Source organism: Ylistrum balloti, unplaced genomic scaffold (genome assembly GCF_031769215.1).
Source record: "Ylistrum balloti isolate Yb309-2 unplaced genomic scaffold, AGI_CSIRO_Ybal_v1 Utg370066, whole genome shotgun sequence".
NCBI lineage: Eukaryota > Metazoa > Mollusca > Bivalvia > Pectinida > Pectinidae > Ylistrum > Ylistrum balloti.
The window spans coordinates 577203-594337 of NW_026782111.1; the positions used below are offsets into that span (position 1 = coordinate 577203).

At 34.7% G+C, this 17135-nt stretch overlaps 2 protein-coding genes across 2 annotated transcripts in view; one reads left to right on the forward strand and one right to left on the reverse strand.

The window, feature by feature from the left end:
• Window positions 1-4936, forward strand: part of LOC132549563 (attractin-like protein 1) — a 40782-nt gene extending 35846 nt beyond the window's left edge. The window contains exon 28 of the mRNA XM_060213501.1: window positions 99-4936. Coding sequence (XP_060069484.1) covers window positions 99-196 — 98 coding nt within the window. The 3' untranslated portion in view covers window positions 197-4936. The remainder of the gene's footprint in view (window positions 1-98) is intronic.
• Window positions 4937-7068: 2132 nt separating this feature from the next.
• On the reverse strand, window positions 7069-14298 carry LOC132549567 (zinc finger protein 271-like). Its single transcript, XM_060213506.1, has 4 exons — window positions 14219-14298; window positions 11978-12558; window positions 11101-11453; window positions 7069-10576 (listed from the first exon to the last, which is right to left on the reverse strand). Exons 2-4 carry the CDS (start codon window positions 12543-12545, stop codon window positions 8654-8656), a joined length of 2844 nt encoding a protein of 947 aa, XP_060069489.1. The 5' UTR covers window positions 12546-12558; window positions 14219-14298; the 3' UTR covers window positions 7069-8653.
• Between the last annotated feature and the right edge of the window lie 2837 nt (window positions 14299-17135).

A 17135-nucleotide genomic window follows, 5' to 3' on the forward strand; every position in this document is an offset into this window, starting at 1 on the left:
ATTTTATCAAACATGTTCAACAGTAATTTGAATTATTGGGGACCTGATCAGAGTTGCCTGTTTGTTATTTTCACTATTATTATCCTTTAAATTTGCAGGTCATCATCGAAAACAGAGTGTTGAACACAGCGGCAAGGGAGACAAAAACAGATTTAAGAAACATTCCTTCCAGACACATTCAGACACATGTGTATGATAGGAAATTATCGAATCAATGTGTTAGTTCTTGATCTGGAGGTTTTTTACTTGAAAATGTGAATATATGTTGAGTGTGAAAGAAACAGGCCTGTAGTTTTAAAACAGAGCTGAAAACTTAATTTTTCTCAAGTGTTTTTTTCTCGTCACTTTGCTGTTCTGAATCTAATTCATGTAATGATTGATCGTATTTGTACTTGGCTACAAATTTGTACAGTTATGATATAAGGTGTGCATAGAGCCAAGAACTTTGAGTACAAAATAATGGATTTGAGTACTGGACTATGAATTTTGAGTATATGACTTTTGAGTTTTAAGATTAGAATGTTGAAATTAAATACAGAATATCATGTTTTAGTGCAGAACCATGAGTTTGAACACAAATTATCAAGTTCTCTATGTACAGAACTTTGAGTTTTGGAAAAAAAATATTCTTGGTTTTGAGTGCAAAATGAATTTTGGATACAAAATATTGAGTTTCAATACGGACTTTGAGCATGAGTTTTATCAATACAGGCCTACATGTGATTTGCTACCAGTCAACTGATTTTTTTTTATCCCCTAAATTAAAAATATAAAGTATACGGTTTTGGTTATGTAGTGCTCGAGAAAACTATACCCTTACATAGATAACGTGCCTGTGTAAATTTATTTCTGATTTTTGAGGTCCTAGGTTTACTTGTAATACTTGATCTGAAGCAGGATTAATTTATATAAATACCAGTGATTACTGACGAAGAAACTGTCTGACTTCATCAACTATATGCCGCAAATATCAACATATGTGATATGTCGCAAATATCAACATTTTGTGATATGTTTAAAAATTTCATGATTTGTGGTCTATTCCAAACTATTCAAAATATCAACATTTAAGGAGGTGTAAGAAACATGAATATTTAATGAAATACCCAAAATATGAACATTTTGTGTATTGTCTAGGATAATATTTTTGATATGTTCAAAATATCAACATTTATATTAGTACATACACATTGTTGAAGATGTCCTTTCATTCAAAATAAACTTTTAGACAACAGACAGGTTTTTGTATAGTCTTTATGACAAGACACAGGTACCAGATAGCTTAATATGACTGCAGATATTGACATGATGTGCAATCAAATGATGTCACTTGCCATTGTCTGGACAGCTGTTTGATTGGTGATGTGAATGTTTGTATGTTGATGTTTTCCTGTTTATGTACTGATCACAAACAATACTTACAATTTATGGTAAATTATATTTGAGAATTTTTTTTGCATTTCTCTATTTCTAAGAAATTTGAACAAGGCATAAATCTATAAACATGACAAGTGTAAAAATAGACTACTGAAAATCACTTAGATTTCGCGAATATTTAATTTTGCAGACTTACCTTTAGACATATTCACAAATACATTTTTTACGAATGATGATCTAGAAATGTTTTTAAAATTTGGTATGTTGAGGTATTAGGGACAAGGACTCTGCAAGACTTTGAAATCGGTAACCGAGTTAAAATGGATGCCATTCGGAGTTATTTTCGTACAAATAATATTGAGGGATTTGAATTCACAATTTACTCAGATTAACAGATTAATACAAAATAAATGCGACATGAAATATAAGTGATTTACAGTACTCAGTCTAAATTGGTTGTTTCAGTAATAGGTCTTCAGTCTCCTCGTATATTTTGTTAGTTATTCTGAAACATAAAAATAGATTAAATGATAACATTCTGCCATTGAGGTGTAGATGAGATTTGTTAACCTTGTCAATACAGGTTAATCAAGGACAAAACGTCTGTGTAAAATTTCGGTAGGGGTTAATGATAGATGGATAGGTCTTTTGAAGCATTGTCTCAAAATCACAAGAATATGTGCAATCAGTTTGTTCCAATATAACCATCTCCATTGATTTTGGCCGTGTATACCTTATTTATCATTCAATGAGCCCAGAAACTGTCTAATCAATGCTGACATAAGTACAAAGGTGGGCTTATAACAGGACAATGATACAGACATCTACTAAAACTACGATAAATTCGGGGTGGGCTTATTAGCAGACATGGGCTTATTGGTTGATAAATATGGTAACTTGTTTATTTTGATTCAATAACATCTCAGATATCATACCAAAGTGATAGTTGTTGAAAAATGTTTGTCAGTTTTTGTAGTAGTGTTTTGTCTGTTTGTTGTAAATAATGGTGCTTTATTTTCAGAAATACAAAATATATCACAATTTTCTAAAGAAAAAAATGAAATAAAAAATTAAATTATTTTAATTTAAAATGTGTACATAAGAATTGTAAATAGTACAAGAAGGGTGATTAGTTGATCATAGATGCAAGAAATATGTCAAAAGTGTAAACAACATGGCTGATTGATGACTGTGTGTTGTAGAAGACAGTGAGAGAGGTTGTTGTATATAGACATTTGTATATAGCTACTCAACATGGAGAATTCCATGAAACTGGAAGAGTCCCACTGACAGAGATTAACCGTCCGAACTGTCAGCCGTTACAAGATCAATTTTAATTCCTTTGTTAAATATGTGATGACTTATTAATTTGATTTTTTTTTTGGCAAGAGAATCATTGGGGAGGTGGTTGTTTAATACTTGCTATTTCTGTCTTGCAATAAGCCCAATGGTCAACACATAACCTCTAACTCAAAGTAAGGGACTGGGCTTATTACCGGACAAAGAAACAGTATAGATAATTCTATGATAAAACAAAAGAGATGAGTGGGTTTATTACTGAACATGACTTGTTATGTAAATAATGTATTTATATGCATAATGACTTGTCTCCAGTTTAATTATAAAAAGAACTTCACACAACTTCTTAATTTTTTTTAACTTTTGGAATTAATAAACTTCAACATTCCTGTTTACTTGCCATGAACTTATCTCCAACAATTTGAAATAGTGAGAAATTTGTGAATTTATTACAAGTTGTTTGAGAATATGTGTGTGACTCTTGGGTGACTATATCCCATCGCATTCATCAGACAAATAACCAAGGGATCGTATATTCGCTGAGGTATACAGATTGTACAAGATGAATCGTTGTGTTGATAATTATAAACCAGTCTGATTTACTTCTTGAACTATTTTATCATTGTGTAAAACCACTGATTATGATAACTATTTGTTCAGAACTTGCTACCATTTGCTATTAGATCTGTGTTCTTGTGTTTTCCATCATTTCCCAAAATTTAGATGTGGCATGTCTGTGGAAACCATGGGAAAGATATGTGGGAAACAAATTTTTTGAGGAATTAATATGAAGTGTATGGGAATTTTATATACATTGTAGGATGTGTGTGGGAATTGTATGATGGATGTATGAGGATACTGTATGATGAATGTATGTGGGAACTTTGGAGAATGTGTGTCGGAACTTTATGAGGAACGTATGTGGGAACTGTATGACGAATGTATGTGGGAACTTTATGAGGAACGTATGTAGGGACTGTATGACGAATGTATGTGGGAACTGTATGACGAATGTATGTGGGAACTTTATGAGGAACGTATGTGAGAACTGTATGACGAATGTATGTGGGAACTTTGGAGAATGTATGTCTGAACTTTATGAGGAACGTATGTGGGAACTGTATGACAAATGTATGTGGGAACTATGGAGAATGTATGTGGGAACTTTATGAGGAACGTATGTGGGGACTGTATGACGAATGTATGTGGGAACTGTATGACGAATGTATGTGGGAATGGTATGAGGAATGTATGCAGGAACTGTCAGATGAATGTATGTGGGAACTATGGATAGTGTGTGGGAACTGTCAGATGTATCGGGAATGTATTTGGGAACTGTACAATGTATGTGCAATCTGTATGATGACTGAAAGTTGGAAGTGTATGGGGAATGTATGTGGGAACTGTATGGGGAATGTATTTGGGAACTGTATCGGGAGTGTATTTGGGAACTGTATCGGGAATGTATTTGGGAACTGTATGGGGAATGTATTTGGGAACTGTATCGGGAATGTATTTGGGAACTGTATGGGGAGTGTATGTGAGAATCTTATGTACATGTATCTGGGTTCTTTATGAAGAATATATGTGGAAATAAAGTATGTAGAGTGTGGCAATAAGATCACAAAGACTTGTTACCTCTGTTATATAATGGCCTACAGATAGTTTGTATAGATGAAGTACAAATCTGTTGCCATGTAAAACAGTATTTTCACAATCATCAGAATGATACCTGCCACCTTGCAAGTCTTTCTTTTCATGAGTATTTGAATTTAAAGAGTTTTTTGTGGGACTTTGGCTGAGAGAGCATGTGATATCATTTTGTTTTCTTTATGAAGATGATCATTTAATTTATGGAATCATTTAATATTTAATTTGTTTTCTATTGTGTATATGTTCATTACTAATACAGCTTTCAGTCTTTTGATCAAATCACTGTGCACTGTTATATGGCCTGTAAAGACAACACACCAGCCACTGGGAGATATAATGGGTTGTAATTGAAATTGTAGAAAAAGCTAGATTATGTGTACATGTATATTATATCATAAAACCATTGTTTATAGATCTAGTTATGTTACAATACAATCAAATACCAGTAAGTTCAAAGTTTCATCGTAACATTCCAAATATGGTCAAATTCACTTCATCATAATTAAGATATGTGTTTGTATACATTTATGCGGGATAAAATTTAAAGAATAGAAATTTTATTCATTCATGTACAGTTATCAGTAGGTTTGAAAGGTTGCATTCAGTATGACAGAATAAAACATCACAATGTATTTCCCTTAGTTGTGTCTCATTTAACGTCATAATATGCTGTAAAATAATTCATTTTTGTTGGTGACTTATTTTCGTTGAATCGGTTAGTACTCTGAATCCATGAATTTATATGTCCACATATTATTTAACAATAAAATTTGACATTGGCTATAAGACTAACTGATTTGATGGGAAGAATTATCTACAAAATCAAGTGCCAACAGAAATGTATATTTTTAGTAAAGTGCTGAATTTGAGCCTCATGAAAATATGATTTTAAAGTAATAATGTACAAGTTATGGTGACTGTCTTCTGGAAACCCGACTTGGAGAGAATTATACAAGGTATTCAACTGATCCTTCAAATTTGGCAAAGTCAGAAATCAATTTAAGTTAAGAGAGTCAAAAGGTGTATAAATCTGGCCATGTCCCTTCAAACCAAAAAGTCTAAAATTCCTTTTGAGAGTCAAAAAAATATTGTCAAGAATTTACAAAATATCCTTATCATTCCTTAGTTTTTATATATTCTGAAATCTCTGCAAGGATAGAAATGACACAACATACCACCTTGAAACCACATTTTGCATTATTTTGAGCTAACCATGAGCTTAAGCTGTTCTCTCTGCTTCCTAGTCTGTTTCCCGATTCAAATTTTACTGTACTGGATGATAGACTATACAATCAATTTTATTCCAATCATACTGATCAGTTGATAGTCAACACAGAAATATTGTGTCAAACTTGAACCTGTAAATGTCTTGTAAAGGCTATTTTCACTATTTTTGAGGACGGAATAAAATCATGAAAAATAGATTCCTTGAAAATAAAATTGTTCGAGAAACTCATTGTGCATTTCCCAATTTCTGTTGAATATCAATTCTCTTTGCTTCAAGCTTTGTTAACTACAATATTTTAACCATGGAAGAAACATTTACATCATGCTGACAAACCCTGTCACCTTGGACACAAGTACATAATATGTTTGTTTGCTGGGTTCATTGCCCTGTGAACAGTCAGGGAAGGAAGATGCATTTATTTGAAGGTCTTAAAGTAGCTTAAATTTATATTTTCTACAAAAAAAAAAGTGTATAATCAATTCATTTTCATTTCCTTTTGATGTACAGAATTGCAGAAAGTATTGTCATTTATCTATCCATGATTAAGAACTGAAAAAAAATTCCAAACAGAAGATTTGTAATTAATAAACCAAGGTTTTGGGAGTGCATTTCTTCAGGATCAGAAAAAACCGATAAAAAAACTCCAAAAAACACAAGTGGTATACATTGTTTAATAAGAGGTATTTTCATGTCCCACACATAATTTTCTTGGAAAACCTCTGCAAGGGAGAAAACCAAGCCAAGCACGTAGAAATTTATACTATTTTCTTATAAACTAAAATTCATGTAAAGCATTCTAAATATTACAATTGTGTGGATATATTATTTTTTTAATTTTACAAGTTTCACTTGTATACATGATAAACACATGAAATAAATATTTGACACTAGATATTTTGTTGTTAAAAGTTGATAATGCTTTTTTCTTTACCTTGTAATTTTAGCAATTAAATGTATTAATACTTTGTATAACAATAAACCTGATCTATCAAAATAAATTACAACACTGTAAAATCAAATATTTTTGTGGGGCTCAATTTTTGTGGATTTCTGTTTTGTTTTAAAAGACCTTTTTCATGAACACTTGAATCCATGCATGAAAATGTCTCAATAAATCTGCTTATGCTTATTTTAACAGTTCACAGACATATAATTTCATTGATCATGAGTATCCACTAAATGAATGAATATAAAATCTCCACAAAAATTATTGATTTCACAGTATCACAAAAAAATTAAATTCAACTAAAAATTTTTTTGGCAAGTCTTAATGCTACCATATCTAGTATTAGATATTGAAGAAATGTACATTAAGTAGAAAATAATCTCTGGTCAATAAATCAATAGTGATCAATTTCTATCAATTCATATTAGGGGTCATCACTTCACCCTAAAGTATTACAATCATATCTTGATCTTTAATGGTTATGATAAATATGTAAATATCATTAACAACTTGTATCAAAACGATTTTAATTTTCATTTTTAATTTTAAAAGAAAAATTATTGCGTTTCATCAGAGAGACTAAAAACAACAGTACTGAAATCATACTGAAATATCATTAATTACAAAATGTAAAAATTTTAAAAAGTTAAATAAAAACCCTGATTTAGAAAAAAAAAAATAATAATAAAAAATCAACTTCATATATATTTCTCTGGAATATGATGTTTTAGAATTAAGTGAGTGGTTTGATTAAATAAATACAAGAAATATCTACGAATCTTTTCCTACATTTTTGTCCTCTCTCACTGTGAAAATCCAGATACATTTATTTTGAACAACCACAAATTTAGAGAATTCCAATCCAGATTTTTTTCCCACCTAGATATGCAAAATCTTTAAAAAAGTAATCAGGATTAACTCCATAACAAAGAAAACAACATTTAGCGGGACTGAAAAGTCAATCAATAAACCAAAACTACAAGAAAAATTTAAATAAAATTATTATTCAAGTAGATTGAACTCATTAAAACATCAAGCAGAAGTAAACTGAAACATCTCCAGGATGCAAATTAAATTCACCAGCTACTATTACACTGGTTACAAAGTTCCAATACATCTGAAATGCCTTGAACAATACTTAATGTTTTAATTAGTGGTAATATTTGTACTTTGTGTACAGAATCTGTCTCAGTAAAGATTGCTATTTTTCAGGGATTCTGTTTAAGTTATTTTGAAAGGATGAAATGAATTTTGAAAAAAAAGCAAATAGATTCCTTGAAAATCAATTTTTCAAGTAGTTTGTGTATTTATTTCTTTGAAAGTACATCTGTTTTAATGCAACCTTTTGGAAAGACAATGAAATTTTTTTATTGAAAATAAACAACCTTTACTGTACATGTACAGTATAATGAATTACATACACTATACATTTTACACATTGACTAGCCACTTCAGTCAACAAATAAGAAGGATTTACTATATGAGCACTAGAAATTACCCTGTTTCTGAAAATGTATGGAGTATTTTAAGGAATATATCACTGCTCTGAATTTATTCTGAATAAAGCCGAGGGGACTAATATTTACTTGTCAGGGAAGCAGGTATAGTGTCAGCAAATCACAGAATATTGTGGCATTTCTACTGAAACTATTTGTGTGAAATATCGATGGGAATGGACAATTAGTATTTAATCGTAAATGCATTGAACACCAATATGAAGGGCTTATTGTCAGACATGGACTTATTACCAAATATGGGCTTATTACCAGATATGGGTTTATTACCAGACATTGGCTTATCACCAGGCACAGGCTAATTGCCACTCTTATACAGAATATGCCAGCACTTACTCAGAAAAAGGAATTAAGGATTGCATTGCAACATAAATCTTTAAATCTTGTGCTGTTCCTGTAATAAGCCCAGCCCTGAACCATGAGAGATGTCAACAGAATTGTCTTCCCCTCCTTGCCCCCAAACCCTCCTGGACTTCATGCATCATATAGAATGTATTCACTAATAAGAATTCAGAAGGAGTATTCTGCTCCACATCTCATGCATTTGTAATAAGCCCATCCCCTGATCTTGGACATATTGGTCCTCTAGGCTTTCTGCAGAATAAATATGGAACACATTTGCTAAGTTACACAAACTCAGTAAAAATTGCTTTCATGGGACTGACTGGTATTCTGGTTAGAATGATGCATGTAAGGCCACATATACATGTAAGGAGCCGCAGGTGGTGGTGGTGGCAGCGTTGTGCTGTTAGGAGGCAGTGGTGTGCCGATCCCTTGAGGAGTCTGCTGAAGGCTTGCAGGCCCATCCTGAGAAGTCATAGCTAAAGGAAGGGGCACAATGTGGGAAGCCGACTCAGACTCATAGGAATGACCTGGGTCAGCATACACTCGAGGGAGGGGTGGAGATATAGGGACGGGAGAAATGTTGCTCACAAGGCTCTCGCCCCCCGGGGTCGTGGACGCTGGAGGAGGAGCAGACCCGCCCACATTTGGCCGGGTCTGGGTAAAGGGTAGTTTAGGATCGCCTGTTTTATCCATAGTTCTATCTATAAGATTCTCTATCAGGCGTTCATAACCATGTTCTGAGGTTATTCGGTCAAGTTCATTCTCCACTCTGTAGACTGGAACAGATTCCATCTGATGGTCAACAGAGGGCGTCGTCAGTTTGACATCAATCTTGGGAAGTGTTCGGCTTTTCCTCACAACAGGAGTTGACAAACCAGGTCCAGACCCGGAAATATTTTTGCTTTGGTTTGTTGTGTTCTTTTCATGTACTTTCATGTGCACACGTAAGTTATCTGCCCTTGAGCATGCTTTACCACAATAGGTGCAAACATGTTTCTTCTCCACGCAGTGTACAGTCTTCTTGTGTTTAGTGAGCCCTCCCTTGTCAGGAAAACAACGACCACATTGATCACAGTCGAAAGGTTTGAGTCCCAGGTGGCGCCGTTGGTGAGCCTTACACCTCTCTTTTGTTTTAAATGCCTTGCCGCAGTCTGGACATTCATATGGCATTTCTGTCTTGTGAACATACTGATGTGAGTATAATGTTGCGTAGGTTTTAAATGATTTTCCACAAGTACTACACTGAAATGCCTTTTCTTCACTATGCACAGCTGCGTGGATCTCAAGCGTACTTTTGTACATAAACAGATGTCCACATATGTCGCACATAAACCGGGTTCCATCCGCAGTATGGCGGCGGCGATGTGTCTTCATTAGAAATTCTGTTTTGTAATCTTTGCCGCAAATATCGCAGCTAAACCAGACATCAGCAGCATGTTTGGATTCCGTGTGGTATTTCAGGGCATGACTATTGATAAAGCCAAGCCCACATGACTTACACTTGTAGGGACGAATATTACCGTGGGACATCTCGTGAACACGCAGACTGGTCGTGTAGGAAAACGCTTTACCACAAATACTACAGGAATATTTCTTCTTGTTACCATGGACTCCTTCAACATGCATTTTAAGATGATTTGAAGTGAGATAGCTTTTATCACACAGTGTACACTTATGTGGACGTTTTCCACTGTGTTTTAACTGATGCAGTCGCAGACTGTGATTGAAATTAAAAGACGCACCACACTGTTCACACTTGTAGGGTTTGTTATCGCTGTGCAGTCCCCGTTTGTGATGATAAAGGGATTCCTTACTTGTGAACTCCTTCCCACATAATTCACACTGGTGCCGTGAGAACTGATGCGTAGTGGTGATGTGTCGCCGTAAAGCTCGCGTTGACAGATAGGTTTTGGAACACTGGTTGCATTTCTGCACCGTCGCAAATTGATGGTTTGCCCGCATGTGGCGTTGCATGGCGCTCACTGCATTGAAAAGTTTTGGACAGTGGGAACATTTATGTTTGATCACGTCTGGTTTATCAACAGTCCTACCTGGTCTCTTTTTACGATTAGTCTTAGATTTTAGCTTTGATACAGGTTTCTGAATAGGTGAAACTTTGGCTTTTTTAAAGGTCTGCGGCAAATTTTTTCTCTTTCTTTTCCTACGTTTATCGATGACAGGTAAGTCTGCTACCCCATGCTTTATAGTCATGTGCTGAAATAGAAAAAGTTTAGAACATGGATAAGTCAGAAAGTGATTCATCTAATATCATCAGTCAGTATTTTATACTGTTTATATTGTACAGCTGTCTGGAAAAATCCCCTTTCGCCAGAGGTAACATAGTAGAAAAAATTGTAAAAAAAATGAAAGATTTCTTAAAATCAGGTAAGTTTTTTCGTTCATAATTACAAAAATTTAAAACAATGAATGAATAAATTAATAAAGACTTTCCCACAACAGCTTAAAGATAATATTTCCTATCATTGTGATGTCCAGGCAATCTTTATAGATCATTAATCAAGATTACATATCACCTCATTTATCACTGTGATAGGCAGGGCAAATTCTACAAATTACTGCATATTTTATGAGATTGGACAAATTTTACAGAAAAACAGGTATTACGATACTATGAGACAAAACTACTTTTACAGCAGAATGGGTGTTCCGATTCTGTATTACTTTGGTACACAAGAAAATAAATTAACAGACTAATTTGATCTGACAGATCCTATTACCTCATGCATTGCTGTATTGGACGGGCAAATATCCTGACAAATTTTACATATGTAAACATTTCCAATATCATGTTTCACTCTCAAATGTTTCTCAGCTCCTTGTTGACTTCGGAATTTGGATGGACACAGTGGACATGTAAGCTCTTCCTGTCGAAGAGATGTTGACAATTTCTCGTCGTCTGGGGAGAGCACTGGTGTTGGTTTGATGACCACCACGTCTTGATTCTCACCGGTATCTGAATTATCGTCTGTTGTTTCCCCAAATTCTGGGGGTTCGTAGTCTGAATCACATTTTTTTTCTGTTTTGATCTGTTTTGATACCAGGTTAATCGTCAATTTTCTTAATCGTTTACCTGAATAATGACAGAATGCTTTTAAAACTCTACATGTGTTATATATAGCAATACATTTTCAATAAGTTACACATGCAAATTATTTGCAAAGCTGACTAACATGTAGAATGCAGGTTATCATATTTTTTCAATCACAAATCAATGCCTTGTACTATCAATCACTTAAGATTTTGTGAATAGCTTATTTCACAAACTTACCTCTATAGACACATTCCCCAATACATGATTTTGCAAGCGGCGATCTAGAAATGACTATAATTTTTTTACAAATAATGAGTCATTAGATATATGGACTTCGATATTGGTAACCAAATTAGCATAGATGTCGTCAGGAATTATTTCTGTAAAAGTCGCAAGGGATTTGAAATTGCTATTTACTTTCCTTGCATATTAATACAAAAATAAATCTGACACGCAACATAAGTGATTTACATTATTTTGTTTTTATCTTATTTTATTTTTCACCAATCAAATTATTCTGTGAATTTCACATTTATTCATTCTGAGACCTCACTGATACTTACCAGGTGGAGGTGCTGTAGTTTTGTCTGGAGGACTAACTGCAGGTTGACCAGTGTCCAGCGATGAGTCTGACACAGAATCTTGAATGATCGAAGATGTACCGACAGCTTGCTCCACCTGGGGTGAAACCAAATCCTGTGTGTCTGTTTGTGTACAAACATCTTGGCAAATTCTCATTTCCTTTTGAAGTCCCAGTCTGTCTGTCTTACAAACTCTTTCATGATCATGATCAGTCTGGATTTCTACATGAACACAACTATCTGGTTCAGTCTGTATCTCTGCATTCGTAAGTGGCTTCAGAAATACAAGTCCCAAATCTCGTAGGGTAGATAACTCTGTACAACCGACTACATCTTGTAAAACTGTTCTTTGGATTTGAAGAAAATCTTCCCTGTGAGTACTTTTCAAAAACTGATCTTTCCATAAAAAAGAAATTTTCTCAAAATTGTCCACAAATATATCTGAAGACACTTGAAATTTTATCTCTTCTGAAAAATCAAGCTCCTCTATAAGGATTTTTTTCAAGTAGTTGTGAAAACGTAACTTGAGTTTTTCCATTTTCAGCAGCATTGGTTGGTTACATCTGAAAATTCAGAAAAATATCAACTTTATTCCATATCAAATATATACTCAACATCATGCAGCAGCTTCAGTACTTTCAATTCTTAAAAAAATCTATCTTTACCCCACATAAAACTATTTGTACATACAACTTTGTATATGGGTTGTTGAGTAGGCAGTAGTATTTCACCCACCTTTCACCTAGATACCAAGACTCCATTTCCCAAATTGGTGTGAAAAGCGTTGGGTCACCTCCCCACCTACATCGGCCAACAAGAGTGATTGATATCCGTTGGAACATCTCATTTTACAATTTTTGTAAAATAAATGAAGTTTACTCGCCAAAGAAATAAATAACAATCTAATAAGCTTGTATGCAAATTTTCCAAAATAAATGTATTCTGTAATTAATGTTAGTAGTATTTATGTCCAATTTCACATTTTCTCACTTTTTTTCTTTTCTAAAAATGATAGAAAGAAAAATATTCCTGACCAAGTCATTTTTGAGGTATTGAAAGATCAAAAATGTGCAGTGAAATGTACTTAAGATTTTGCATCTTTTATTTTCAATTTGCCTTCCAAGGCATTGAGATTTTTAAATAATTACACTCATGTTTAAAGGTCATTATTCAAACCAATGCCTCTGTTAGGATTTCAAACCCATGACCTCGGACTACCAGCTATATAGCCCGATGCTCAACTGATTGTGCTGAAGAAATGTTCTCTCTAGTCAAGTGGTATATTGCAGCAAGCATTTTACAAGGGCTACACATTTATAGGCCGATGTTTATTGCAGGCTATAGGTTTTTGTTTGTTTGAAAGTTTTACATCTGATTATTTGCCAAATTTCTGATGCCCCATAAAAAATAATTTTGAGATGGGTGAGTCTTCTTGTAGTAGCAAATCACTACCTCATGGAATTATGTACAGGAGGCACACCACAAGTCACCCAGAGAAATCAGGGTAAAGTGTCTGACCTAGGGCACAAGTACATATTGTACACTACAAGACAGGATCGCACTGTGAAAGCCAATCCACATCAAGTTGTTTAAGGATCATCACACCATATGCACAGACCCCGGATCTTCATCTGAGGTTTTAAAGTCCAATGTTGTAGCTTGACTGAGCTATCATAGCCTCCTAAGAAACGAGAGTTGTGTGTATACCTTTCTAGTACTGCTTTGTTGACTGGATGTATTAGAGTTTCTAAAATAAAGGGACGCAAACTGATAACCGCAGTCGGTTCAATACCAGGAATCGGGTGTTGTATATATGAAATGCAACTTTTGTACTAAAGTAAAATAAAAAGAATAATATATATAATCATTATGATCGCTGCTATTTTAAACAGTACAGTATAACATTTCACATACTGTATACACGTCTGTCCAACTCCTGATAAATGTACGTTCACCGTCCCCTGAATTACTTGCAGTGTATAAACATAACTTATTAAGGAGCATTTCCCTCGAATATATGTTGATCTTAATCAAATGCATACTGCCTACACAGCAAGAAAGGTAAATTACAAGACCCCCAGGACAAGAAATTAGTCTGTGTGTGTGGAAGGGAGGTGGTGTCACAGGTATGGCATGCACGGAAACCAATAAACTCACTGTAAGCAGGAACTGCTGACGGTTCATTTCCATTATAACCATAAATGTATTCAAGTCGGTTCTTACCTGCCTGCTCGTACTAAAAATCGAGTAGGAATATATTATGTTATTTTAGTGGCTTCGCTGTGCATCCTACTGCCATATTGCTCTATTTTTAGCAACCTATTAAAATGCAGCTACATACGACACATTATTCATCGACTACATAGGCCTGGTGGGTTAGTTAATCACTTCAAAGGACGAAGAAGACGGGGACCTGCTACAAGATACAAATGTCAAAAAGTAAATGAAATTTCAAGATTGTTCCATACCGTCATATTGTAGACTAATATAATCTTTCTTCGACATCCCCTCCCTTTTACAGTAACTTAAGATCGATGTAGGAGATATATCATCTAAATATGAAGGTGTGTGTGTGGAGGGAGGGGGCAGGAGGTTACATTTGGCTTGCTGAAGTGTTTGCAACTTGATATTTTCCGAGAGCTAAGTTATCATTATCTCACAAGTAATGGGGTGTGGTGTTAAATGATTATCTATTTCATTCCATCCAGTTGGCCTTCTTACATCTTGATATAAATAATATATGTAATGCATAGTTCTTGATATAGGTGTATACATGTTGTATATATCCATTTTTTTGGCACTGGCACTGCAATTGTTGAAATACACCTGCCACTTATACATTTTAGCTGTATTCGGAAGTGACAGCTTTATAGTAGCACATGCGTTCATTCACCGACAAACAAACTTTCTGAGTTTGAAATAACATTCAATAATATAAATAACTGTTAAATCAATTGTTGTGACAAACAAGTTGATTTATGAAAATTTGTTGAATAACATATTTTTATATGCATGCAATTTAATGAACAAGTTCATTCCAAATCTTAGGACCGACGGCACTTTCTGTATAAGAGACGACATACAATTATGTGGTTCGCAAACGGTTTACGGAAGACGAGCAAGGAAGTTTTCCCTGATCGTGAACCAGAAATCAACGGTAAACAGCTGGAAACCACTTATCTGGCAACATGCATTTCAAACCATTCATGTATATGTTGGTAAAATTTACTTAAAATATTTTAACTTTTAACGTACTTTTATTGCTACATCGAAGACTAAGAAAAACATTGATGCGTAAACTATATTATCATTCTTAACGAAAAAAAACTTTAAGGATACTACTTAAATATCTTAAATGTTGTCGCACTCTTTTCATTTGAGAATAATTCATCATTTGTTTTGAAAGCATATTTTGGCAAATCAAATTGGTATTCGGATCTGGATCTTGCATACTTTCATAACCTTTAGGTCATAACAAAACTTTCTTTACTTTCACGATGTCAGGTTTTTTTGTTTTGTTTTTGTTATTTTTCTTTTAAGTCATGATGATACGTTGGGTTGACGCCTTGTAACTTGAGCGAGTCATTTCCCATCACCCGGTGGTATAACTCTCAGATAATTAATCTTGTTCAGTTGTGTACAATGCTTATCTAGTGTTTAATTGGGCATATCTGGCCCTTGTGGCTAAAATCGTTTTTAGGTTCCAAGAAATAACTGTATTTGTATAGTAGACATTTCAGGACTAATGTCTGAAATGGTTCATACGATACAAATCATTAATCCGTAAGTCCGTGTTAGAGCATATGTTGCAGAGATACCTATATCCGGTGTACAGACAAAAAAATCCGAAAAGTGGAAGTTATTTTAATTACAGCTACTTCTGATTATCGACTAGTTTAGCCTAACATGTATAATATTGGAAACGTACTTAGTTTAGAGTCTTTCTGTTAATTTGTTACATGTGTCTCTTTCATGCGCTTTCAACATTTTAAAGTAACCAACTCACTGCTGTGTAAAAATCTTGTGATTAAAATTGTCAGTACTTAAATTTTTATACTATATTTACACTAGATCGTTATTCTGTGAGTCTATTTACAATGAAGTACGTTCTCCATTATTTGAGTTGAATACATCAAGGTTCTGATTATGGGGCACCGTTTTAATTTTTATTCAATGTAAAACGATGACACAAAAATGATTATGATTAGATAATATCGATTCATTACAGTGATACCCGATGCATTCATTTTCTCAGGAATATCACCAGATCTTAGCTGTTTATTTTGAATTAGCGATATCGCATACATGAACGTGATATTTTTGAGACAATCTGGTGATTGACAAACAGACAAGGACGCGCCCTTGTGGGATCTGTTTGTCAGTAAATCTGTGCCATGGTGACGTTACGCTGCGTTTTTTTAAAGGAAATCTTTCAACCAATCATTATTAGCTCAGAGACTCCGATTGCTTTTATTTTCTGTTTTGTAATGGAGGACAAAGTGGACTGATTTACGTATAACTAATTTCCCGTATGGCTTTGTGATGTAAAAGTACCGATATGTATGCATTAATGTGTATGTCGGGGTCTGCGGACCGAGTTGACTGATTCCTAATGTCTATGGGTGTCAGTGGACCGCGTAGCCTAATTTGGTTCTTTTGTCTTCGGTAGCCAGATGCGGTTCGTGTGTTTACGGTAGCCGGTCGGCCGATAAGGATAATTTGGTTCTAGTGTCTATGGGAGCCAGTGGGCCTATTTGCCTGATTTCGTATGCTAGTATGGGAGCCAGTGGGCCGCTTAGCCTAATTTGGTTCTTTTGTCTTCGGTAGCCAGATGCGGTTCGTGTTTACGGTAGCCGGTCGGCCGATAAGGATAATTTGGTTCTAGTGTCTATGGGAGCCAGTGGGCCTATTTGGCTGATTTCGTATGCTAGTATGGGAGCCAGTGGGCCGATGCGGTTCGTGTGTCTACGGGAGCCGGTCGGCCGATTAGGGTAATTTGGATCTTGTGTCTATGGGAGCCAGTGGGCCTATTTGCCTGATTTCGTATGCTAGTATGGGAGCCAGTGGGCCGCTTAGCCTAATTTGGTTCTTTTGTCTTCGGTAGCCAGATGCGGTTCGTGTTTACGGTAGCCGGTCGGCC